Source organism: Lagopus muta, chromosome 2 (genome assembly GCF_023343835.1).
Source record: "Lagopus muta isolate bLagMut1 chromosome 2, bLagMut1 primary, whole genome shotgun sequence".
NCBI lineage: Eukaryota > Metazoa > Chordata > Aves > Galliformes > Phasianidae > Lagopus > Lagopus muta.
This window is the reverse complement of record NC_064434.1, coordinates 101,027,155-101,053,840: the sequence shown is the minus strand read 5'-3', so window position 1 is coordinate 101,053,840 and position 26,686 is coordinate 101,027,155. Positions and strand designations below refer to the sequence as shown.

Sequence of the window (26,686 nt, the reverse complement as noted above, 5' to 3'; positions counted from 1 at the left end):
GACTGCAGATGGCCTTTTTGCTATAAGCTGTTGTATGTGATGTGCACAACGGCAGGGGTATCAAGTGCACTGATGTCTCTGCAAAGCAATGAGAAGAATGCCATATTCTCAAACCTTTCTCAAAAAATGCATCATCAGGCAAGACTGGTGCTTCATTTGGCTTCATTTTTATTTTTCTTTTTAAATTTTATGAGAAAACACATAAGTAGGAGTAAGTAGAAGGATATATTGGATTTACTGCTTGATAGTTTCCTACATCCCAGGCATATTTCTTCATAATGTGTTTATTGGGTGGAAGTGGGGAAGTTTTATTTGTATCTTCTTCAAACTGACTGCTTTTGGGTAAATTCCTTTGTTTCATAATGTTTGAACTGCTGACTCTGGTACTGGATCTTTATTACATGGATAGTATGGGTTAGTTGAGCCACAGCAAAGCTAATAGTAAAGAGCCAACGTATCTGAAATACACTAAGTAGCTGTTTTTTGTCAATCTATAGCTTCTACCTGACACCAGGGTCAGCCATTTACCAAATTCTGATGAAGGGCACTTAAAATTTGAGATTTTTGAACTTTAAGTTGGAATCTTGCAAATGGCGAGTTGGCGATGTATTTTGTTGTATCAGATGTATCAGAATTTGGGCTGCTTACGTATGTCAGTAACCTTACATAAATCATTGTTTAATAGCAGCACCTGCAGAACAGTATCTTCAGGAAAAGTTGCCAGATGAAGTGGTTCTAAAGATCTTCTCCTACCTGCTGGAGCAGGATCTCTGCAGAGCAGCTTGTGTGTGTAAACGCTTCAGTGAGCTGGCTAATGATCCAATTTTGTGGTAAGTGAATAGCTATTCCTCATTATCTTGAGAAATATAAGCTGTGCTGCATGAGATGCCAGGACAACGGAGAAAATGAACTATTGGTTAGGAGCTGCAATTAGTTGCGTTTAAACAAATTGTATTTCAATATCTCTGGTTTACACAAGCTTTATTTGGTTACTTAGGAATTTCTGATCAGGCGTGTTAAACAGTAACACTTCTGATTCTCTGGTTGTATAAATACTAGTTAAATAATGACTTCAAAATGCAGTGAGCTATTCCTTCAGCAGCCACTCCTTCTGTTCTTCCCCTCTTTAACCTTGTTCACATTTCCATGGGGTTTGTATTTGACTTGAGAAGAAATGCATATCTAGATGTCAAATGTACATTGGTCTGGTGTTACGTATTTTGGGGTTTGTTTTGGCTTTCTTTTTCTTTTTTTTTGCTTGTTTTTGTTTTAACGTTTGGATTCTCTGGTTGTTTTCTGACATATAAGTTCACTCACCCTGGGGTTATTGAGAACATTGATTAACGGGATCTAAATGAACATTATTTAATAAGGAAAAGTAGCGTGTTTCATATGCTGGGATTTGTTTTGTTCTTCGTTTTGGGGTAGAGATTAATACTAATAACAGAGTTTGAGTATGGCATCACAGAAGTGCTGTTTTGTTTTGTCCAGGTGAATTTTGGTGACATTTTGTTGGCTGAGTTACATTTTCTAAGATTCAGTGGCATTCTGTAAGGCTAGACCTAATGTCATTCAGCTCAGGCACTGCAACTATTTGTATTCTGACACTAAACAAAGCAATCCAGTTGTTTTTTAGCTGGAGCATTATTTTCTTCTAAGCTTGTGTAATCTGTCCGATGATGGACATTCTTGAGATATGGTAAATCATTTGTTCTCTTTGAATGCATTTTTTTCAGCCTTTTTTTTTTTTTTTTTTTTTTTTTGGGTAAGGTGAAGAAGAATTGTTGGCACACTTAGCAGTGTTTTGTTGTTTTTATGATAGCTTTCCTAAGTGCTAAAGCACTGATGCAATTAATACTCAATTAGACACTGATTTCACAAGCAGTGTTGCTTAAAAGAAATTCTCCCTACATTTCAGTTACGTGTTGAGAATGTGACCATTTGGATCCTGAAACATAGCAGAAGTTATTTTAGAAAACCTCAGAAGTCAGTCCAGTAGAGAAATTGCTTGGAAAGTGTTGAAGTGTTTGGTACTGATCCTTTCCAAATTCGTTGTCATGAACTATGTCCAATGCTGTTGGGGAAAGAAATATAAATGGTTTTAGTGTGGTGTATTAAAGTGAAAGAGGAATGTGTAGTACATTAATTTTCTTCTGCGATTGACACTTCTACTCAGGAAAAGACTGTATATGGAAGTATTTGAGTACACACGTCCAATGATGCATCCTGAAGCTGGTAAATTTTACCAGATTAATCCAGAAGAATATGAACATCCGAATCCCTGGAAGGAAAGCTTTCAGCAACTGGTAACAGTAGTATTAATTTATATTTCAATTTAAAGGTGATTTATGAAAGAAAAAATCTCGACTTCTGGAACATAGCTGACAATACAGCAATGATTTGGGTTTTGGAATTGAAAGTAAGTGAGATAGCGAGACTAAGGAGATCAGATTCCTGTGTTGTTATGCAGTAGGGGAATATCTGAAGTTATTTCTTGATTTCAGAGATGTTGTAATCAGGTATACTAAACGTGTGCGTGCTGATTATGAGATTCATACACTTCTTCCTCTAGCAAAAGAAAGATATCACTTGGGCTTAAATAGTGATTTACAGCTGACATGGTTGGAGCTAAGCAGATTACTTTAAAGGCATGTGATTGAACCTCTAATCCGAAGTATCAAAACACTGTAGGAATGTCTGGGTGTGATATTTGAAAATTGTAGAAGAGGGAAATACATAAAATATCAACACTGATCTGTTATACAATGTGATGTATATTTGTTTTTAAACTTCAGAAGTTCATTAACTAGAACTTGGCATCTTGGTGCAGTACTAAATCAGATGTGAAGGTGTACAAGATTATTTTTTTTCACCGTATAAATGCAATTTGTTTTGTGGTAAGCAGCTACAATCAAAGCATGGAAATAACAGCATTGTTTGTGGAGCACATAAGGTACACAGCGTTTATTGTCACATTTCAGTTCCTCCATAGGCCTCTGGCTGTCTAAGAGCTGGTCACTCTTAAGATTCAGACTCTGGTTTTGGTGCTGCCATTTACAATTGAGTGCCTGATGTGGGAAGTCAAATATGATACTTAGATCCTGAAACTAACTGAAAATAGCAAGTACCTTGTTAAGTGATAAACAGATCCCTTATCTGTGCATTCAGATGTCTGGCTGTGCGTTCAGCTCCACCTGTCTGCAACTTACCGTAACCTATTTTCCCTGTTTCAGTACAAAGGAGCACATGTAAAGCCAGGTTTTGCTGAACACTTCTACAGTAATCCTGCAAGATATAAAGGAAGAGAAAATATGTTGGTATGTTTCTAAGCAGTTATTCTTAAGAATATTTATGCACCTCTGCACGGATATCTCTCTGAACTTCTCCCTTTTCTTCTAGTATTATGATACCATTGAGGATGCTCTTGGTGGAGTTCAGGAAGCTCATTTTGATGGACTTATCTTTGTTCACTCTGGTATATATACTGATGAATGGATATATATTGAATCTCCAATCACCATGATCGGTGCAGGTATTTAAACTCAGAACATTTTTGTCTCAAGGCATCACTTGTGTTAACTACTGCCTCTGTTACAAAGACATTCTGGTGTATTAAGTATCTGATGTAAATGCCAGTCTTTCTTCATGAGCTTAGTGAAATAAATATTTTCTGTGCAAAAAAATGGTTGATGCTTCAGACCGAAGTACCATCATCTGCTTGTTAGTTCTAGGAATAACTTTTTATTTTATTAGATTAGGAGAAAAATTGAATTTGTCAGGAGGTATATTCAGTTAGGACTCCAATTGAAATTTTCAGGTGGTTCATGTGAAATTTGTTTATATATAACTTATCTCCAGAGTAGAACCCAGCAGTGGGAGCAAGACCAAATTAGTATCTGTCCCATTTTCTTCAGCATTATAATTTCATCTCGAGGAAGGAATGAGAACATCTAGCAGAAGGGTTCTGAGACTAGAAGTTCTTTCTCTGTTCATCTCCCAACTGTTCCTCTAAAAAAGAATCCTGTATGAAGAAGAAAATAATCTATTCTGAAAGTCTTGGGGAGTGAATACACAGTAATTCACCTGTCTGTAAATTGTGGTTCTAGAGTAGCTGTTTGCTTCTTTGTGCTTACTGTGAGCATACTAATCCTGAGCAGCACAATTGAGTGATGAGTATTTCAGTTCTCTTTGTTTGGTAGAAATTTTTGTTAAGAGGTCTTGAACTTCTTGCTTCTATGGTGACCATAAGTCAGTTTTCATCTCTGTGCATTTTTTGAGGTTAAAAAAAAAAAATATATATGTATATATATCCTAAAGTGCTTATTTGTTCTGACTACCAACTGTCTTGTTCCAGAGTGAGCCTCTTTCTGGCACTTCCTGCCTGGGTGTTGTAATCTTGGAGAGAGAACTGTTTTGACCATATGAGGCAGATAGTTGCACTGTTGGTCTTAAACTAAACTGGTTCCTGCAGATCAGCAAGGTGCAACAGAATTACTATGTTAGTTTGTCAGTTCAGGGTGTGCTCATAGTACTGAGTGTGCTGAACTTCCCACTTACAGTATGTAGGTTTGTTATGGAGAGGTTTTGGAGCACGAACTGAATTCCTTTTGGATGAGACTAATCTAAGACATGTTCCTGGAATACACTTGCTGCACTCTAGCAGTCAGTGTGCATTCAGTCAAAGGGACCAGGCTAGGACTAATCCAAAGTCACAGTTGCTTCTTCCCTGCCTGTTCTGCAGGAAACACAGTGTGGGTGTCAGCTCCTCAGCACTGAGGCATTTAACTCTGTAGTTCCACTCCTGGTATGCTGCAGTGCTTGCCAAATGCAGGCACAGCCTTGGAGAATTAACAAAAATACTGACCTGGCTTCTGTTTCAGTTAGAGGGTGACAGTAATAGATACTAGGGCAAGAGTCATACTCTTTCAGTGTTTAAAATCCAGATCAGACTGGATCAGCACTGTTCTAAGATATTTTACATCTCAATTTCTAGATGAAATTTGGAAGGACATCTTTGATACCTGTTTACGCTTCTGCATGCTCTCTGGCTTCTCTCAAGAAAGACCCTTTGCTACAGTAATTCTCTTTCCCTGGAATTATCTTCAGTTATTCAGAAAATCAATTTTATCTGCAGGTCTTTGAAAGCAAGAGATCTGCATTGTGTATTTTTGTAATTGAATAGAGCTGTCTTGGGGAACAAAATCTCCAAAAGTAAACTAAAAATACACGATGTATTTGTTTCAGTTTCTGGCACTGCTGTCTCTTCACCTTGTCAGACTTCCCACAGTAAATGGTCAGTGTCTTTGTAGAGGGAGTCAATCTTAAATTGTCTGGAAAAGAAAACAAGTTAATGTGAAGCACCAAGCCTTGGAGATCTGCCTCTTTCCAGTTCAATCTGTGCTTTTCAGAATGATAGGGCCAACTCTCTTTTCTGTTTGTAATCAGTCTTCTTTAATGATTTCTTCTGTGGACTTGTGAAGAAGTGCAGCATTTCTAGAAAGGCACACCTCAAACTCTGGAGTTTTGTTTTCTCAAAAAAGAAAAATGTTCTTATAGAACAGTGCCTAGTATTCTTGGTTTGTTCTTCTGTTTAATTCTGGTGTTTTATTTTGTTGCATCTAGGTAAATGAGGGTGGTTTGCAAGGAAGCCTTTGGTGAAATTATCGTAGTGATAACATCAGAGTATCCTGGGTTGGAAGGGACCCACAAGGATCATTCAGTCCCAACTCCTGGCTTCATGCAGAAACTAACTAAAAATTAAGCCCTATGTCTAAGAGCACTGTCTAAAGACTTCTTTAACTCTGGCAGACTTGGTGCTGTGACCACTGCCGTTGACTGAGTAGCACCCCCAAATATCGTTGGCCTTTTTGGCTATGAGGGCACACTGTTTATTCATTCAGCTTGCCATCAACTGAAACCTCCAGAGGCCATTCCACAGGAGTGCTCTGCAGCTTCTCATCCTCCAGTCTGTTCATTCATCCAGAGTTGCTCCATTCCAGGTGCAGAATCCAGCCCTGCTTTTGCTAAACTTACGTAGTTGGTGATTGATTGCCTGGCACTCTTCATTTGTGAACATCTCTGCAAGGTCTCTACTCTTCAGGGATTCAACAGCTCTTCTTAGCCCAGTATCATCCACAAACTGGCTTTGCTTGCATTTGAGTCCTGCATCCAGGCTACTTTTAAAAACATTAAAGAGAACTGGCCCTAAAATAGATCCCTGGGAACCCCACTGGTGCCTGATGTAACTCAGCTTACTATAACCATTTGAACCCAACCCACATTATGTGCTTGGCTAGCTGTATGCTGGACATTTTGTCCAGAGGGATACTGTAAGAGAAAATACCAAAAGCTGTGCTGAAATGGGAAAAAAATAAAATAACAACATATACTGCCTTCCCTTGGTCAACTAACTGGTGACCTTGTCGTGAAACAAATTACTAACGTGGCTTATCTAAACCATCAAGTAGAAAGCAAGAGTAGAAGTCCTGTTCTGATGCATCCAGTTCAGTGGACAGAAATGCCTATTAACTTTTTAATAAATAAATATTAATATTTTTTAGGTTTTGGAGGGGTGGACATGGGAAAGTAGTAGGTGAAGGGGAGTCAGCTATATGCAGGAGTGTAGGCCTTCTGTGGAGTTCTCATGTCACTCAAGATGGCAAAATTCCCCTTAACTGCTTCAGCAGTTATCCATATATGTATCTTTATCTGAAAGTCTTTATTTCTTTTTTTGCCCCATATTATGGGAGGCAGGGCTTTCATTTTTCCACTTGGTTTAAATAATGTGCAGATAAGTGAAAAGAGAATTATTGAAGGATTTTTCCAGTAAAGGAAAAACAGTAGCAACAATAAGAACAGTAACTGTAATTTTAAGGATGGTAAAATCTAAAATGGTGAGGAGTGTCACAGTTAAATACTTTCTGTGTTCAAAAAGTCTTCTCATAGCCTGAACTCCTTTCCAGGTACCTGTTCTGCATCTTTGAACTGGAAATACATTTGACAAATTTAGTGCTGTGCTCTTCATTGTGGATTTTGTAGAGTTCAGAATCTGGGAGGATCTCAGCATTTTGCCTGTTACGATTGCAGAGGGTCTTAACAATTACATTCTGCAGAATCTGGTGTTATTTCCTGTTAATGCACTGAAAGCTGAAATAGTTTAATACATTTTCAGAAATTAAAGAACTCTGATGCTGCATCCAGTTAATTTTTTAATATTTAAATTAATTTATTTTTTAAAATGAGCAGTCTCTTATTTATAGGCTTTCTGTTAAGCTTTCTAAAATAGTTTCATTTTCAGCCCTTATGCTGCAGTGGAACTGATCCTGTGGAATGTTGACTCTCTTAGACTTGGCAAATGGACTTCTTTGCTTGATTATGAAATTAATGGCCCTTTTCTTTGTCTTTCCCTTTCTTATATTGGTTTATCTTTTCTAAGGTGATCTGAGCCAAAAATTGAAATAGAGATATTTCTCTGAATAATTATTTTGCAAAGATTAAGTTGGAGCATAATATTTCTTTGATTCATTTAAAATGAAGCCAGTGCTTTAACAAGTCCCCTTCCCTTTTAAGCCTTTTCCTGATGGATCATCTGAACATACTGGTCTTACTAATTGGCATGTTCCATAATGGGTGTTCTGGGACCACCCAAACTCAGAGCTGTAAGTTAACTCTTGTGCTGAGAGGAAGGAGATACCTGTAGTGAACAGCATGTGAGTGCACGGCTGTGCTTACCACTGCATTTACACTATGGTGAGAAAACATCCAATAGGTAGATATGTTACCAGGCCACACAAAATTGTTTTGTATGGTGATACAAGGCCTCTTGTAGTTATTGTCTGGTAGTGAGTGAATAGTGGTATGAAGAGCTAGACTACCTTAAAACATTTGCTGTAGTGAAAGCCGAGATCTGGCTTTTAGATAGTGAGAACAAGCTGGATAATGATGTAAATATTGCTTCATTCTGACTGGCACCTTTCTGCCTGAGTGATAAAGAACAGGACATACCACTTGTCTCTTCTGGTGTCAACAGACAACAGAAAAATCTGCTGGTGAGAAATCCTGTGCATAGGCTCTTCAATAAAATAGAAAATTGAGGGCAAATCTGTCTGTATTTTGCATATCTCTTGTTTCGAAATTGGTTGCGACTCTCAGCCATTGCCATAACTTATTTGCTGTAATTTGTGAAACTTGAATGTTTGCATTTCATACATTGAGGAAGGATTGCTCTAGCTTGCATATTTAATGTGCAGTTTTGAATTAAACAGTCTCTTGCTTGTGAATGAGTATCACTGTAAATTTACACCATTCTTAAGACTGATGTTAACTTGTGCTCCCTCTGCTGGCTTTTGCAGTGCATATGTAAGCGTGTTCTGCCTTTGGCTTAAGGATGAAAATACAGCAGAGCCTTGCTGTTAATGTGGGAAATCAGTCTGCAGAGTATGGGAACATGGAAATGAACTATTTTGGAAACCTTCTGTATGCTTTCAGAAGTAGAGCTCAGTCTTGTTGTACAAGATTTTCTTGTAAATAATAATGAAGAAACCACTTCAACTCTGAGAGGTGTTGAGAGTCATTGCTGATTACTGAGATCATAAGCAGATTACTAATTTGTTGTATAAATTGGTTTAAATTAGTGATGAAATGCATGTATTCAGGTTTAAGAAAAGAGTTTAAAATACCAAACTAAGCTATGTTTGGTAAGAGAATTACAGTGCCTCTAGACTAGAATCTGGGTTTGTTGAACTGTAGTTTCTATACAGAAAGCGTGCTGGTATTTTGCAGCTAGTGGTTTTTTTCCTTGTACAAATGTTCAGTTTGTACCTTATTTTAATGAGGAGCTATTTTCCTAGATATTCCAACAAACTAGAAGTCAGAAAAACTAGCTCTGTGTAAGAGATTTTCTTATGCTGCTAGATATTGGGTTGGTACAAGATTGTTAGGCTACATTTTTCATCATCTTTGAAATATTTATGTGATTCCATGATTTCTATGTTCCAGAAATAATGTTCATTTTCTTCTGTTGTTGCCTTGAACAGAATTCTTTGAGGACCTTTTTTCACCAGCATATGCTAAAAACTTACATTTCATGTTTTGCAGCTCCTGGAAAAGTAGCAGATAAGGTTATAATAGAAAACACTAGAGATTCCACCTTCGTTTTTATGGAGGGTTCTGAAGACGCCTATGTTGGATATATGACAATCAGGGTAAGAATCTGAAACTCGAGTGGAGCTTTTAGTAATCTCATCTTAATGCCTGAGCCAATAGATGAATGCTTGTTTTCCTTTTCCAGTTCAATCCTGATGACAAATCTGCTCAGCACCACAATGCACACCACTGCTTAGAGATCACCGTGAACTGCAGTCCAATTATAGATCACTGTATTATTCGAAGTACTTGTACAGGTTAGTGGGCTTCTTATTGTTTGAGATTGACACTGCTTGGTGCTGACTAATCTAACCCGAGTGTGTGAAAGCAGCACACAAACTGTGACTAATGTTGGCATGTTTCTTTTCTTTTTTGTGCAGGTATTCATTACAGAGCTTTAAACTTCTTTAACTTTCAGTGACATTATTACCAAGATGTGGGTCCAGAACCTTTGCTATCATGTCTACTTGGCCTTCCATTTGAGTCACTGTGGACTCATTGGGCAGTTAGTTTAAAACCTGAACAGTCACAGGAGAGTGTTTATACAAAACTTACTTGTTTCTGGTTTGCATTACTGTAGCTGGCAGGAGACAGCATTTGAAGGGGACATATGTGGGACCTTTACATTAGATTCATTACAGCGTGCATTGTTGGAATTTGATGACATTAAAACTGTTTGTGAGCTATAACTCTTATGCTAAGTTCTCTTTCCTGTCAGGAGTGGAAAGGATTTAATGTGTGCTAACTATAAGTTGCTAGCTATACTGACAGAAGAAATACATGATGTGAATGGTTAAACACTCGTTTCACCATCAGGGATAATGAGAAATTTAACCATCAGTAGAATAGAATCTGGAAAGAGAGGGTCAGAGGCAGTGAAGGTCTGGGAGGCATTGTGACAGCTACGGGCACTGGAAACAAGACATGGCAATTCACAAGAAGACATAGCAAGTTTTGACATGTTCAAAGACAAGCAGATAAAGTATAGTTGGAGAATTGGAAAAAAGAGGTGAACAAGAATGGAGATACTGAGTCTTTGCATGGAAACCACAATATAAACTTTAGATATCTAAGTTCAGGTGGCAAAGTGGAATGAATCTACACAGCAGGCTGTGCATAACAGTTGCTCAGCTCAACATTGAGGCAGTGAAATTAGCAGATCTTCAGCTAGACACAGACTATATTTTTCTGGTGCGAACAGGAAATCCTCCAGGGAGCTGTAATGAGGACAGTGGAAGGAGTCCTTTGACTGTGCCTCACAGAGGAAGACATGTTCTTTCTTAGAGGTTTCAGGTTGTAAAACTCTACCACAGTTATGAATAAAGCGGCTCTGCTTCGCATTGCCATCTGTTTTATGGGGGACGGATAGCTATTATGGGAAAGTGATAAGAGATGAAGAACAAAGGACAGCTAGCTACTCTCAGTACACTGACTTCTTTAATTTTACCTTTTTTTAAACTTACATGCTGGGAATTTCAAGGATGTGAAATAAGTTTGTTCTTTCTATTTCCCTGCATAACCCATAAATGGGAGGAATTAAAATAATTTATTGGACTCCCTTAAACTTCCTTTGAAAAGCATCTTAAAGAGTTGCATGGTTTCGTATTGGAAAATGTTTATCTGTAAGTTAGTAGGTCTTGATGTTTTTGTGAAAAAGGTTTGTAAAAGTTGTGTCAATTTTTCCTGGCCAGTGTTTGTTATGACAAGCCATTTCTGATAATTGTGGACTGTTGTCCTCTTCAGCCCACTGGATTGCTGAATTTTGGATGCACTGTATTTGTTTCTGTGCTCTGAAGTCAGCATTTCTGGTCAGTTTTGAAGGCAGTGCATAGGCTGTGCTGTCAACGCTTATTGATTATTAATTTTTATTGACTTTTTAATTCTACCAAGCCTTGCTATAACCTACTCAGGAAGTATTGAGTGCGTGTAAAAAAGGTAGGAAGAATGGCAGTCTGCCAAAAAAGGCATTTACTGTTCCCAGTCAGTGGCATCTCTGAAATATTGATCCATAAGCATTCAAAATCTCTCTCCTCGCACATGCTTGATACCCTTTCTTTGGATCTCCTAATTGCATTAAAGCATCTTTCTACATTGTTATATGTAAAGTTCTTAATGTATGTAATATGTCTAGATGGGAGCTGTGTGAGTAATTTCAGCTGAAGGTCTCTTACTGCCAGTCCAAAGCATCTGTGAAACAAAGTTTAAGTGGCAAGATTCTGAGTCCAGATATTCTGCATTAATTGCAGAGGAAATCTGTGTTAGTTCTCATCTCGATAGGTAAAAACTGAAATTGATGGAAGAGAGCCTAATTTATTTATTCAAGTGTTGCTCAAGTGTATGCAGTTATTATATTCCGGGTTAAGAACAAATAAATAAAGCCTGAACCAGTAATATATATGCTTAGCACTCTTGAAGTACCAATTTCACACAACAAATAAGTCCACTGAAGTGAGTCAGAATAAAGATTACATTTTTTAATAATCAAAATGTGAAAAGAGCAATACTTCCAGAGCATTTTACTGAGTTCCCAAAAATGCAGATAATACAAGTAGGCAACAAGTAAGAATTGCCAGAAACTGTAGTAAATCCTTCCCCTCAGCAGAGCACGAGCCTTCCATTGAAATGGAGATTCTTTCCTTCTGAGGAGGGGAAGGCCCCAAAAAACAAGAGGACAAGTGAGTTAGGACAGCTTAACTTGGAAAGAGGGTTTCAGTAGAGATGCTGGTCTGTCATAGATAAAGAAGAATTTGGATGGCAAAGTGTTGTGTAATTTTTGTTCCATATTTAATGAGAACAGGTAGGAATGATAAATGTGCTCGTACCCTAGAGGGATGGTGAAGTATGTTCCACTCTGACAGTAAGAGTGGATGAGGTTAAACAGCTGTAAAAACAGGCCTTCTAAAATCACAAGGACTTAAAAAGCACTGGCCAGAATGTCTTCTGGACTCCTATTGTGTATCAACAGAACTTGAAGCCTGGGTTAGGTGATGTATGACCCTGTTGGAGAAGATGGGAGAAGGCAGGCGTAGCAGGAGCTAAATGGGATGAAATATGGCCTGCAGTGCTACTTATTGATCCTAGATGGAATGAGATAGTGAATGCAGGGTTTGGTCAATCATAATTAAAATTTATTAATCAAAGGAAATTTATGTCTACTTACAGATAGCTTTAATGGTTGCATTGCACTTAGCATTCTTGATGACTTGTTTTGGAGAAGGTAGCAGTCGTAGTGTAAATGCGTGGATCCCTGAAAGATACTTGACTTCATCTTGCACTACTTCAAGCACTTGAATTCCACAGAACTAACAGAGCACACATCAAATAGATTTTAAATAACTTGTAGGGTTGTTGGCTACTTTGTGGCTGTTTCAAAGATGGCCGCTTGACTTTAAGCTACTAACATTGTCAGTGTCTTGCAGAGAAATAAAAGGTGTACTGATGGGATTTGTAGGTGATGATGATTTAGGGTGTTACAAATGAGGAGGAGAATGAGCTGCTAGACCCTTTTTGGAAGGTAACTCTCATAATGTTTGTGTTAATGTGGGTAAGTGCAAGTAACTAGGAACAAAAGCCTGTTGTGTGTAAGTGATAAATCTCTATCCTGGGAAGCTGTATTCCTGGGAAAGCTGTAAGAATCACTGCAGGTGAGGAGTTGAATATGAGCTTGTCGTGTGGCCAGAAGAACCAGTGTCATCCTTCACTGCATCTGTGGGGATATGGAGGAGAAATAGAGAGATTGTATGACACTTCTTATTCCTGGTTCAGATCAGGTCCTGGTGTCCATAACAACATAATGAAATGTTAGGAGCAGTTCGATGAGAAGTCCTGAAAGATAAAGGAGAAGAATTCATTCGTAATGAAGAACGCACTGACCACAGCTTGTTACTTAGTGAAGGAGTTGGCTGAAGGAATGCTTTTCTTGCACGAAATTCATACATTCATTGGTTCTCTTTATGCTAATGTATCCACAACCAGTAACTGGATACTGAAGCTGGAGAAATTAAATTGAAAAATTAAAATGTAAATTAACAGGGTAATGAGTCTGTAACTAGCTAATAAGCTTTATGGTCTTTTCTCAGTTGTTGAAAATCTTGAAATCAATATTAAATGTATTTCTAAAAAATACACGCTGAAGCTCCAGCTACAAGAATTGAAGCAGGAATTAATTCAGGGAATCCTTACTGTGTTCATAAGGTCAGATAAGACAAAATAATTTCTCCAGGATTTAAAAAAAGAAAGCATAGTCTTTGTGGTACTACACTTGAAGATAATATGAAAGCTTACTAATAGGGCATGTGCTGGCTTGCTGATTTAATGGTGTTTACTTGAGAGGAAGGTGTGCGTTATGTAGGCCAAATAATGCTTAGATGAAATCTTTCCGTTCAGAAATCACTGTAAATGTGCCACTGATTTTAGGGGGAGCAGAGTTTCATGTTTCATCCTTCATGGACTTAAGAGAGTTGAACTGAGCTGATGAATTCTCAAGCATTTTTGAGCCGTAGCAGCCTCAAGTTTGTTGTCTGGGTAGTAGTGTAGTAGTTGATGTCATTCAAGGGGCTGCAGCAAGGAGCTTTCAGATTCAGTTGTGTGTCTTGTGTGTGGTTCTGTACTTCATGCCTGTCTCCTGCTTGTGTTGAGCGAGACAGTACAACTTTGCATGCTGCAAAAGGACGGTTTGGTTGTGCTCCTTGATGTGGCGCGTTGTGAAAGTTACAATGAAATGAAAATAAGGCAGCGATTATCATTAAAATTGTATTTATTTCTGTGGTCTCTTGTCTGTCATAAGCCGTTGGCATACAGTGGGCCTAATGTGGGGAAATTACTGAGCAAGAGCTTTCGTAAACATGAGTTATTATTTCAACCATTGTGAGTTCTGGCAGTCGGATGCGGCTGTGCAGCATGGAGAAGGGATTTCAAAAAGCAACTCTTAGTTCAGTTTTTGCATCTGCAGAATGATGACATGGGTGTTTTTCTGCCAGTGGCTTCCAGGGTTTGGCACTGCGCATGCCTCAGCCTTTAAAAATATCAGTTCACTCTTAACTTTTCTTGCAGCGGCGCTGCCAGACTATTTATAAATATGCTCTGCTCTGGCGCTATGGTAACTGTTCTGTTTTCTTCCAGTTGGCTCTGCAGTATGTGTTAGTGGCCAAGGAGCTTGTCCTACTATTAAACACTGTAACATCAGCGACTGTGAAAATGTTGGGCTTTATATTACAGACCATGCACAGGTATTTTCTGTCAAAATTTCCTTCCTTTGATGCAACTGTTGACTGTTCCCGATTCCCATCTTAATTTACCTGTTCTATTTCCTAGGGAATATATGAGGACAATGAGATCTCCAACAATGCATTAGCAGGGATTTGGGTTAAAAACCACGGAAATCCCATTATCAGGCGGAATCACATTCACCATGGACGTGATGTTGGCGTTTTCACTTTTGACCATGGCATGGTAACGCTTTATTTTCTTCTTTTGAAGAAAGAAATGTAGACCTTGAGTAGCTGAAGTCTTCATGTCTTGTCTGTTATCAAGTAAATGTTTAAAAGAAACCTGCTTTTACATGTCAACAGATGTTTTAAAATCTGCCTATGGCAGCTTCTTTTGTCCTTGTGTGGGCAACTTCACTTTAAAGACAGTTCTAGCTGGAAGGGATGTAGGCAAACGTTTTGCAGATGATTTACAGCCTCTTAGATTGAGTGATGTTGACGTGATAAAATGCCTTTTGAAATAGGATGCACATGGAAGGCTTAGATTTACACTATCACATACATTTGCTTGTGAAACTGACAAAAAAATGTTGTAGGATTCTGTACCCTTAGTAAGGTGCCAGAAGATACAAAAACATAATAGAATGTGGTCTCTTACATTGGCTCTGTTCTAACGTTCCAGCTCTGAAGCAGAGCATGCCCAGCTTGCTTCAGCATTCAGATGTTCTTTAATGAGAATGTTTGTGTGGAATGAAGGTGTTACCTTCCATGTACGTGTAAGGTAGTGAGTAATCAGTGTGCATAGCCCTAGAAATAGAGAACAGGATGGATTTTTGCCATTGGAATAAAAAATTATTTGCTTGTTTGTTTCTGGCAAAATACTGCATGTCTTCCACACAGTGCCAGATCATCCTTTTTCCTGCTTGAATGCCAAACTTGTAATTCTCTGCATCCAGCTGACAAAAACGATAGGTTTTTTTCTGGTCACTTTTTTCTTTAGTTAGGAATGCAAACGTGGGCTGCACATTGGAAGTACAGAATGTGATTAAAGTACAGTGAACAAAATGCCAGACCAAATGAGGGCTACTGAGGTTAATGCTGCTCGCTTTCAGATCAAGTGTAGTAACAAAATCAACGTGATTTTGGATTTCCTCTAGCACAGAATTTGATTATCTTGCTGCAGGAGTTGGATACTGCTCGGCAGGGATTGCATATACCTCTTGTTATAGAAAATAATAAACTCTCTGGCCACTTGCTTTGGGCTTTCAGTTTTAATGGTGCTGTAGATAAATAGGTGCTGCTGTAATGGAAGCCTTCCTGTAACAGGCTTGATTTCAGAACGCTGCTGGAGAATGAGGTCAGCCAAACTGAGTACGTGTCACATGCTGTGGGATAGTGCTGCATCTTCCTTTCCATACATTTTGTTCCCAGCCTTAATACCTGACAAGGTGCCTGACCAGCTATGGCTGAATGTGTTAGGCCTCTTCTTTGTCAAGGCTGTAATTGAACTTGTTATGTTACATACTCACTCTTTGCAAGTAAATATCTGTTGTCATCTGAGTTGTTATTTTGTTGGTAGATGTTACTCAATTTTACAAGGAAGAAAAAATAATACTTGTAAAAATGCAAGCACTGAACACCAGTGGCTTTGAGTAGCTGAGAAAAACAACTCCCAGGTCACTGTTACAAACACAGCTTGGGTGTAAAATGTGCCTCTGTTTTCTCATTTCGTTGTCTCACTTTATCTTCTGACCTTTGGATCCCCTGTTCCTTCCATATCCCCCGTGTATTTCATCTCACTGTCACACGCTCCGCCCAGATTTAGTAGGTTCAGTTGTCTAACTAAAATAATCATTTTAAGTTGTACTCACTGAATGCTTGCTCCAAATAAACAGTAGTCCAGCATTTTAAAGAAACTAAATGCATCAATTCAGCCACTAGGTTGCCTTAACTTTCCTCTTGAACGTGAGGTTCTTCTGTGTTGGAGGAGTGTTGGCCAGCTATCAGGTGCCTACTGAATAAAATAAGGTATTTACTTTGGGAAATGAATTTCTGTAATTTCAATAAATAATGAATGTAACTATGGCAAGAAAAGAACATAGCAAGCTTTCAAAAAATTCAGTGTATTTGATAATGGAAAAAAAGAGGATAGTTCTAGAAGATGCAAATTTTGATCCCTGCATATTGTTAGGCTCCCTTAATTATGGGTCTTTCTTCCTTCTGTTAGCATGTTCTCCTTCCCTGGTAGGTGCTTGTTCTGTTTGCTGATTGAGATTTTGATATTGGTGATCTGGAAATAGTAGTAACAGAAGATGCACTGTGTATAGAAGAAACTAATGAGGCCTTTCTTCTTTCTACCCGGGTTGCTGGGGAAGTAGAAGTAGGAATAGAGGAGTAACACAGTACTAGTTGTAGCATTTGATTTGCAGTTTCCTGGTCTCAGCGTAAGCTGGTCAGGACATCTGCTGCAGTTACTGATTGCTGCTGGCATAAGCCTCCTGCCTGGAGAAGAGGAGACTTGGGGATCTCCCCAGTGTATGTAAATCCTTGAAGGTGCAGAGAAGCCAGAGCTGGGCTCTTTCCAGTGGTACCCGGTGACAGACAAGAGGCAGGGAGCACAAACTGGAACACAGGAGGCTTCCTCTGACTACCAGGAAGTATTCCTGCGCTGTGTGGATGCTGGAATACTGGCACAGTGCTGGAGAAGCCTCCCCAGCTGCTCTGGGGGTTCCTGCTGGAGCAGGTTTGGAGCAGATGGACCCAGAGGCCCCTGCCAGCCTTAGCCATCCTGTGGGACTGGCGTTCTTCTTGTCAATGGAAGGCCAGGCATAGTGGAATTCTGCTGTTAGGTACTTCTCTTGCATTCTCCATTACATCCTGGGGTACATACTTGCTCTGTGTTGGACGAAGTGGTACCCACACAGAACTCCCTTTTAGCAACATATGCGTGTGTTAGTAGGGTTGCATTCATACACATTTGTGTATGTTTTTGCTTTATTTTATATGTTCTAGGGATGTACTTGTGTGGCCATTTTGTAAAGGGTACTGACAAGCCTAAGATGTTACATCTTAATTTTATGTTATCTGAGGGTTTGGAGCTTCATCTAAGCTGTATTGATGTGTTATATAAGCACTCCTAATCCATTTCAGTGTATGTCCATAAACCTCTCCAAGACATGAATATGCTCTGAAACATGTAATGAAGTGAATTCTGCTGGAGGAAGCCTGGTGAGGGAGAGTGCTTCTGTAGCTTCTAAAGGAGAGCTTGTGAGTTGGCTGAAAGTCTGCTAGGAGAAGCTTCTGATTTAAGTCCTGAAGTCTGGAATTAAGTGTATGGGTACTGAACAGTTTTAAAAAGAAAAATAATAATGAAACCAGACTGCATTCACTCAATTCATTTGAAACAACAGTATTTGATCTGTTTTCTTACAGCTAAACTGTGTATTCCAGTGCTATGATAGAAACAAGGTGGAGTCCAAAGACCTTTTCCTTTTTATGCAAAAAGTGGCACCTTAATGAAAACACATGAATAATAGTTATCTTAGCTAAAAATATGAGGAGTGATCCTCTTATCTCACATGGTAACTGCGACTAGAGGCTTGGAAATGTTATGTGCAGTGTGATGCAGTCTTTGTGATACATGGAGTTTGAAAAAAAAAGGGAAGAAGTGCAGTAACACTGGCCTGTGTGCTTGGGAAGTATTTCAATAAGCAGGTCAAATTTTTAACAATATCCAATCATTAAGAATGTTCCAGTTCCACTGTGGAAATGCTTCAGAACCTTAGTTGTGAGGTTCTCAATCAGGCTGCTGGAACAGGTGGTGAGATGAGATCACTGCAGAGTGGAAATAGCCTTTAAGCAGCACAGTGTCTTCCAGATAAAAATCCTGCATGCAGTTGAGTAGGTTTCCATAGAATCATGGAATGGCTTGGGTTGGAGGGGATCTCAAGGGTCATGTAGTTGTATTCCCAAGCACTAAATGAGATACAGCTCAGGCTGCCCAGGGCCCATCCAACCTGGCTTTGAGGGATGGGGCAGCCACAGCTCTGGGCAGCAGTGCCATCTCCATCTCAGTGAAAAATTTCCCCCAACATCTAACCTAAATCTCCCCTGTTTTAGTTTAAAACCATTCCCCTTTGTCCTGTCACTATCCAGCCGTGTATAAAGTTGCTTTCCCTCTTGTTGATGAGCTCCCTTTCAGCATTGGAAGGCTGCAGTGGGGTCTCCATGGAGCCTCCTCTGAACCAGCCCAGATCCCTTAGCATGTCTCCATAGGAGAGGTGTTCCAGTGCTCTGAGCATCTTGGTGGCCTTTTCTGGATCCTTTCCAAAAATTCCACACCTTTCCTGAGCTGGGGACTCCAGGTCTGGGCACAGATGGGGCCTCACAAGATGGGGTCTCTGTAGTGTTTCCCTTTTTCCAGTCACTGAAGGCTCCACTCCTTTGTCCCTGAGGACGGTTTCCCAGGGGATCCCATCCAGGGGATTTCTTAAATAGCCTGAAGTTTGCTCTCCTGAAATTCGGGGTTCTGACTTTTGTTTTTGGCTGGACCTGCCCTCCTCTAGATCACCATCTGTACCAGGGCATGCTCACTGCAGCCTTCAGTCCCAGGAGTTCCTGTGTGCTGGTGAGCACCAGGTCACCGCTTGTGACTGTGAAGTGGGACAAGTATGTTGCAGTGCCAGATTCTTACCCTGCACACTATTTTCCCGTGGGTTTCAGTACCGCAGTGCCAACTCTGAGAGGTTAAAGAGTGCTTTGTTTTTCACTTCCAAGTTCTCAGCCTGCTTTTTGTCTTCCGATGCCTGTGAAACTTAACCTCTTCTTCCTAAACCAGCCACGTTCTGCCGAGCGCTGAGCCTGCAGGCAGGAGCCCAGCAGCAGCCCTCCCTGCCACACACAGATGTCTCTTGCCAGGTGCCAGAGACAAGATACCAGATGGAATGGTGGTGGGCTGCTGTATGCAAACAGCAGAGAACCTTCAGTTGACTGGAAGAATGAGCTGAAGTAATTTTATGATGTTGAAACGGAGCCCTAAGCATAAGGCTTCGTTTTCCTTGTTCCCAAATGAGAAGGCATTCTTCAAAATATTTCAGATCTGGTAATTTTAAAGGAGTGTTTATACAGTCCAGAATGTAAACGAAGCTTAGGCTGGTCTCTCTGTAGAATGCATAAAAATTCCGTTGGCCTTTTGTAGCATATAGCAGATTTTTCCTTGGCCCTAAAAAGAGAGGGTTTGTTTTGCATTGTGAATGTGGATTATTTTATGCTGCTTTTGTGCTGTCTTTATAAAATCCACCTACTCTCAGACAGAGGCTATTCCAGACTTCGTTAGGCACATTTTTCTGACCTTTTTTTTATTTCAATAGTATAGCATCAGTAAACCCTTAAGAAAAAACATTCTTTTTTTTTTAATTTCGTTTTTAAAGACCTGTATTTTTTAAACAGCTGATAGGAAATATCTGCATTTCTGTAATGGTGTGATCTTTGAAAGAGAGCAGGAAGAAGGCCCTCCTGGAGTGCAGAAGAAAAACACTTGGAAAAAGAAAAGCAGTGAACAAAATCACATCAGTTAAAAAATGTAACCCTAATTTATTTCAAAGCAGTGTCTGTTAGAGTAGATGGAACAAAAACAAGTACACAAGCTGTTTTAATTAACCAAATAAGTACTTTGTCAATTCAGGTGTTGTTCCCTCTTAAATAACAGTGGTGTTGGGAAGGGAGGAACATCAGAGCATTCAGCCTTCACTTTACAAAGGATATTTACAGGAAACTTTGTATGTTCTGTGTCTAAAGGGTTATTTTGAAAGCTGCAACATCCATAGGAACAGGATAGCAGGTTTTGAAGTGAAAGCGTACGCCAATCCGACAGTGGTTCGGTGTGAAATCCATCATGGCCAGACCGGGGGCATCTATGTCCATGAAAAAGGAAGAGGACAATTCATAGAGAACAAAATCTATGCAAACAACTTTGCAGGTGTTTGGATTACCTCAAACAGTGACCCAACAATAAGGTATTGATGTTTCCCTGCTTAGTGGTGAAGCTTTGGTGGGAATGGGAAATGTGCAACTTTATTTTCTTTATTGTTACTATGAATGTTTATGTGTAAAAATGAAATGGCTGTCTGTGTTTGGCTGTGCGTGTACTTGAAGTGGGTATTTCTTGAAAAGCCACAAAACAAAGATTCTGTTTCTGTTTTGTTTCAACTCTGAGTGCTGTACAGTCCTAGACACTGGGTATTGTATAGCACTGTACAATTCCACAACTGTTATCTTGCTTCTTAGGGGCAATGCAATTTTTAATGGGAATCAAGGTGGTGTTTATATCTTCGGTGACGGAAGAGGCCTTATTGAAGGAAATGACATTTATGGTAAGCTGCTTTTCTTACTGCATCTTGGATTCGGAGAAAAATGAGCACAGAAGTTGCATTGACTGCCATTTCTGTTAACAGGTAATGCATTGGCAGGAATACAGATCAGAACAAACAGCTGTCCCATAGTTCGACACAACAAGATTCATGATGGTCAGCATGGTGGCATTTACGTGGTAAGCATCACCTGCAGGCAGGCAGGAAAACTTGCTTTCAGTTCATAGAGGCTTACAAGAGGACAGTATTGTGTGTAAAGTGCGTGCTTGTGCTTACACTGACTGCATTTCTTAAGTTAAAAAATAGGCTAGTTGTGTGAGGGTAAAGTGAGGAATAAAGTGTAGTTTTCAGCACATACGAGATCTCCTCTGGTTAAACTGATGCAGCTGTCAGTTTACCTCAACCATTTTGCATTTTGGTGAAGGAAACGTTTTCTTTTCCTACCAAAAATTGCCAGATGTTCAGCTAATGCTGCAAGTGGAGAGCTTCTGCTTCTTCTACAGATCTGACCAGGACAGTTCACACTGAAAGTACTGCTTTCCATTTAAGCACAAGCATGTGGTAAAGAGTTACCTTAAGAGATGTGTACCAGCCCAGTGGATGAGGCTGGGTGTTGGTCTGAGGGGCAGCAGCTGCCAGCTCTGGCTTGGTGCTGGGGAGGTGCCTCTTCTAGCAAAAGGCAGCAATTATTTGCAAGTATTACTGCAGAACATTGAAGTGTAGTGGTTCACATGCAGAGGGTTCTTAATTTTACAACAGAGTCAAAATGGTGATGTAACGTTATTGTTTAAAAACAGTGCAGATACATACCTGCAGAGAAGGACTTCCCACAGTAAAGGAGCCATGAGGGGGTGGTGGGTAGAAGCAGCAAAAGGGTATTTGCACTTAGCAGCTGGTCTCCACTCTTACACTTCTTGTGTTCAGCATGAAAAAGGCCAAGGTGTGATTGAGGAGAACGAAGTTTACAGCAATACTTTGGCTGGGGTCTGGGTGACAACGGGGAGCACTCCGGTCTTGAGGAGGAACAGAATACATAGTGGGAAACAGGTGAGTTCTGCTCAGCGTGCGGGGAGGGTGATGGAGGAGGAGCCACGGTTTGTATTTCATTACCTCCAAACGAATGATGACATTTCTCCTGTGCTAGGTTGGAGTTTATTTCTACGACAACGGACACGGCGTGTTAGAAGACAACGACATCTATAATCACATGTACTCAGGGGTTCAGATAAGGTAACGTGTATTCTCGTTCCTCTGCCTAAACAGACGCTGTGTTGTGTTATTTCATCCTTTCTTTTTAACTGCTCTTGTTGCTTCACTGCTAAAAATACCTTGTGTGGAATTCAGAATGTTGGAGCGTTGTTACGCTGCGGCTCAGCAGAAGGAACTGTCTCTAATGTAGCTGGGTATTGAGCTCTGAAGCCTGTGGAAACTTAAATCTGTTTGCTGACTTGAAAATACAGCATTTTGTTAATGTTTCAATCAGTCACATCTGTGGGATGTTTCTGTAGAGGCGCTTCCATAGTTTGGCCTTGAGGAACAGGAAGCTGTGATAAATGATTTCTTTGTATCTGTATCTCTAGAACTGGAAGCAACCCCAAAATCAGACGCAACAAGATCTGGGGAGGTCAGAATGGTGGTATTCTTGTTTATAATTCTGGTAGGTCTGTTTCTGTCATCTATCCCCAGTTGGTATTTTCCTGTGATGTTATCTTTTCCCATTTTATATCTTTTACTATTTTTAATTGTTTTTCCTACTCTCTAGGGCTTGGATTTATAGAAGACAATGAAATTTTTGATAATGCAATGGCTGGTGTATGGATTAAAACAGACAGCAATCCTACACTAAGAAGAAACAAAATCCATGATGGAAGAGATGGAGGCATCTGTATATTTAATGGAGGAAGAGGTAATTTTTCCCTTTCTGGCATATATCAAGTGTTCTGGACAAGAGTTTGATTTCAGTTTAAGCAGTGTCCATTTTAAAATACTCTTTAGAAATCCAGCTCTCGTCTTTTGAAGTAATAAGCTGTAACAAACATACCGTGGTGTTTTTTAGCCTTAATTACATCACTAATACTAAACTCTGTGGGAGGCAGAGGGGTAATTAATCTCATCTGAGACGACTGTGTTGATTACTGCTTACGTCAGTGCTTCTGTCTCATCTGTAAGCTTTGCCATTTCACTGAAGGACAGTACTCAATTCAGGTTCCCTAGCCAACATCTTGCATGTGAACTTTCTGGATTTTGCCAGTGTGAAAGATTATGGGAGAAAAAAAAAAGAAACGTTTTTAAAGGAATCATTTTAAGGTATTCCTGTCCTACAATAACCAAAATGCAAATTAAGCTTTGTATTGGCAGGCTGCTAGTTTTAGCAGCAAGTGCAGAGTGAAACTAGAAGAAAATCTGAAAGTTGAAATATCTCGTTTCTATAAAATTAATATGGCAGTCAGAGGGATTTTTTGTAATTGTGCTTGCATTCCCATATTCCCAAATTCTGCTATGTGCAGAATGTTACATACAGTATGCACTGAAAATTGCCCAGAGAGGTGGTGGCTGCCCCGTCCCTGCAGGTGTTCAAGGCCAGGTTGGATGGGGCCCTGGGCAGCCTGGTCTGGTATTAAATGGGGAGGTTGGAGGCCCTGCCTGTGGCAGGGGGGTTGGAAATTCATGGTCCTTGAAGTACCTTCTAACCCTGACTATTCTGTTCTTGTGTGAAAAGAGTGTCCTCATGTGCTTATGCACTGAGGTCTTCCAGTACTTAAAGGCAGCTGACAGGAGGGAGTGTGACTTTTTATGTGGGCAGATAGCGATAGGACAGGGGTGAAGGGCTTTGAACTAAAAAAGGGGAGATCTATGTTAGATGTTAGGAGGGAATTCTTCATTCAGAAGGTGGTGAGGCCCTGACACTGCTGCCCAGAGCTGTGGTACCCCATCCCTGGAGGTGCCCAAGGCCAGGTTGGATGGGCCCTGGGCAGCCTGAGCTGATGGGGGGCAGCCCTGCCCATGGCAGGCGTTGGAGCTGGGTGGGTTTTAGGGTCCCTTCCAACCGAAACCATTCTGTGCTTCTGCAGTGACATTAAACTTCACTAGCCAACTTCAGTGCTATTGATGGATATTCCTCAGATGAAAGAATGAACATTCCACAGAATGGTTACAGGTTATGGAGGAAATGTTAACAGTCTGAAATCTCTGCTTTGCTGCTTCTGTAATAGGTCTTCTGGAAGAGAACGATATCTTCAGGAATGCCCAAGCTGGTGTTCTTATCAGCACCAACAGCCACCCTGTGCTAAGGAAAAATCGAATATTTGATGGCTTTGCTGCAGGTTTGTGTTGTTCAGACCAAATTTTGAGGTGTTGGAGCTTAGAGTGAGCTGTTCATTGAGCTAAATCTGTGTCTTTACCCCACATTACTGAAGGTTTTAACAAGCGATTGGGATGGCCTTCAGTCTGTTCTTGAAATAATTTTGGAATTGTAGCTGAAATACCTTTTATTGCTCATGTGTTGAGAATCAGTGCATCGTCTTCCTTCTCATTTTTCAGTGAAATACTGTTTATTTCACTGTTTTGTTTTAGAAGTGATGGATAAAGTTGTCTAGGAGGTACTTATAGTTTGATCTGATGGATGCTCTGTTGCTGCTTTAAAACAAGGAACCGTACAACAAATAGATTTTAGAGGGACATCCATTGCATCTCAGGTATAACCCTCATTCCACAAACTTGGAAAATGATTGAAATGAGCATTTCTGACTCCAGAAGAAATGAGGAACGTTTAATATTAAACGATCACACGTCTACACATCTTCCGTTCCATTCCAACTAAAATTGTGTTCCTGAGTTTCCCCCCATCTTTTTTTTCAGGAGAGGGAAGTTTTCTGAGAAGGAGGCTGTAAAGGTGTTGTTTTGTGTGCAGTGGGGGGAGGGATAGGAGAGATAGGAGAAATGAAGGCGTGGGTGAATGATGAAAGTGAAGATTGGGATGATTTTTAGGTCCTCTTCTTGAAAATTTGTTTTTTAAAAATGTTTCAGAAAAGGTAAAGTGCATGTCCAGGAGCTTCCACGTGTACGTGAAGATGGCAGGCTGAGCACCCAAAAATCCTGGCCTCTGGAGAATATCTGATAATAGTACTGTGTTATGGTCAGATGCGCTGATAATGTGTTGTTACTGCTAGAAACCATGTGTGCCAACTGTAGCTCTCCAAAAGGATTCAGTGAGGATTTGAACCTCAGCTTTATAGTGCTTCAGTCCCCATTTCTAACCATGTCAGTTTTCTTTTTGTCCTTGAGCTGGTGGTTAAAAAAACCCAAAAGCACACAGAAACCCCCACAGCCCCACAGGGAGGTGCAGCTGCACAAAGGCCAAGGACTGACTTCTCCCGCTTTCCTTTTCTCTCCTCTATTCCCTACCCACAACAGGCATTGAAATAACAAATCATGCTACTGCAACATTAGAAGGCAATCAGATTTTCAACAACCGCTTTGGGGGTTTATTTCTCGCATCTGGTGTCAACGTCACGATGAAAGGTGAGCCGAGCCTTTGTTGGTTGTGTTTGGTCACTTTGTGCTTTAATTCAGTGCTGGTTTGCCTTTTTATTGGACCGCTTCTTTTCAGCTTCTGGTTCCGATCTGGTCTGGCTTTGAGCTGAGTTTGTAACTAAGCGCTTGGGCTGAGGGCTGTAAGCCAAGCTGAGCCCTGTGAGATTTTTAGACGGATAGCCAGAACGTTCTAAAGGTAACTTAAGGTTTTCCAGTCATGTAGACGTGGTTATTAGGTCTTCTGTCTCTGAGCTGTCACTGGTTCCGAGCGGGTGAGATGGTCACTGCACATCTCTACTCCATGTTCTAAGCTAGGATAATGGGAAGTCTTCTGTCACAGCTCTGAAAACAGATGTCCAGTAAAGAAGCACACCTCTCTCAGCTCTTGGGATCTGGAAGCATGGATGTTCACAATCCCAAGGCACTTTTTCAGAAAATAGGAGCAGTTTACAGGCAGCCAGTTCCAGTGTCTGATGAAGCGTGCACGAGATGGGATCTAACCTGTCTCTAGCCATCCTGCACAAACCAGTTCACAAAGTATTCAACAAGGGCGGGCCAGAAGTTTCATGCAGTCCATGCACAGAGGAGCATTCTTGGTGGGCTGAGCGCTGCACTGCATTGTCTGAGCACCTTCCCTGCCTTTGAGCAGCTATCTTGCATCAAGTCATTCATATGCAGAAGTGCCAAAACTAAAAGACAGACATAGAACTAACTGTTCCTAATCATTTTGGGCCTTAAAAGGTGGGAAAAAAACGACTTGGATGTATTTGAAAAGTCATTGACTTAGTGTGCTTGTTTTTTCTTTCCCCCCCAACAGATAACAAAATAATGAACAATCAAGATGCCATAGAAAAAGCTGTCAGTAGAGGCCAGTGTTTATATAAGATATCCAGTTACACCAGCTATCCCATGCATGACTTCTACAGGTAACAGTTTCCTTCCGGCCGCCCACAGCAGGGTTCCTCAGACAAGTCCCCTCCTTCCTTTAGCAGGGCCCCTGGAAGTCGCCATGTGGTAACACACAGACGCATCTCTCAGGTGTGAGAGAAGAGATGCAGTCAGGTTCCGTGGCGCTGAGGAAAACGGGTGGTTGCCACGAACCTGAGCCCTAAGGCAGCACATGGCAGAGCTCCTTTTCCAAAACGCAGCCTGGAGCTCCCAGTTGCAGTTCAGTTCCCAGCTGTTAGGCTGCTGTGTGCGTCCTTAAGTGCTGCTCTGCCCCCACACCCTCCCCAGCCCCATCCCAGCCCGCTGCGTTTCAGTTCATGCCCGGTGTGTCTCTCCCCAGGTGTCACACCTGCAACACCACGGACCGCAACGCCATTTGTGTGAACTGCATTAAGAAGTGCCATCAAGGACATGACGTAGAATTCATTAGACATGATAGGTATGTTTCCTGCGAGCGTGTCGAGCTCTCTTGATGATGCGAGCACG

General features: G+C 40.5%; 1 protein-coding gene across 3 annotated transcripts in view; it reads left to right on the top strand.

Annotated features, from left to right (window-relative positions):
- The window catches only part of FBXO11 (F-box protein 11), a 64,530-nt gene that overhangs the window by 37,219 nt on the left and 625 nt on the right, over positions 1-26,686 (top strand). For 2 of the 3 annotated variants that reach the window (XM_048937101.1, XM_048937103.1), the window contains exons 4-22: positions 686-830; positions 2,177-2,306; positions 3,234-3,317; positions 3,400-3,532; positions 9,097-9,203; positions 9,290-9,401; positions 14,266-14,372; positions 14,458-14,595; positions 20,148-20,365; positions 20,637-20,722; positions 20,804-20,898; positions 21,644-21,766; positions 21,864-21,949; positions 22,300-22,376; positions 22,482-22,625; positions 23,932-24,042; positions 25,133-25,240; positions 26,070-26,178; positions 26,541-26,639. In XM_048937101.1, the coding sequence (XP_048793058.1) occupies positions 686-830; positions 2,177-2,306; positions 3,234-3,317; positions 3,400-3,532; positions 9,097-9,203; positions 9,290-9,401; positions 14,266-14,372; positions 14,458-14,595; positions 20,148-20,365; positions 20,637-20,722; positions 20,804-20,898; positions 21,644-21,766; positions 21,864-21,949; positions 22,300-22,376; positions 22,482-22,625; positions 23,932-24,042; positions 25,133-25,240; positions 26,070-26,178; positions 26,541-26,639 (2,212 nt within the window). The remainder of the gene's footprint in view (positions 1-685; positions 831-2,176; positions 2,307-3,233; positions 3,318-3,399; positions 3,533-9,096; positions 9,204-9,289; positions 9,402-14,265; positions 14,373-14,457; positions 14,596-20,147; positions 20,366-20,636; positions 20,723-20,803; positions 20,899-21,643; positions 21,767-21,863; positions 21,950-22,299; positions 22,377-22,481; positions 22,626-23,931; positions 24,043-25,132; positions 25,241-26,069; positions 26,179-26,540; positions 26,640-26,686) is intronic. The other variant, XM_048937102.1, reaches the window with a different exon arrangement.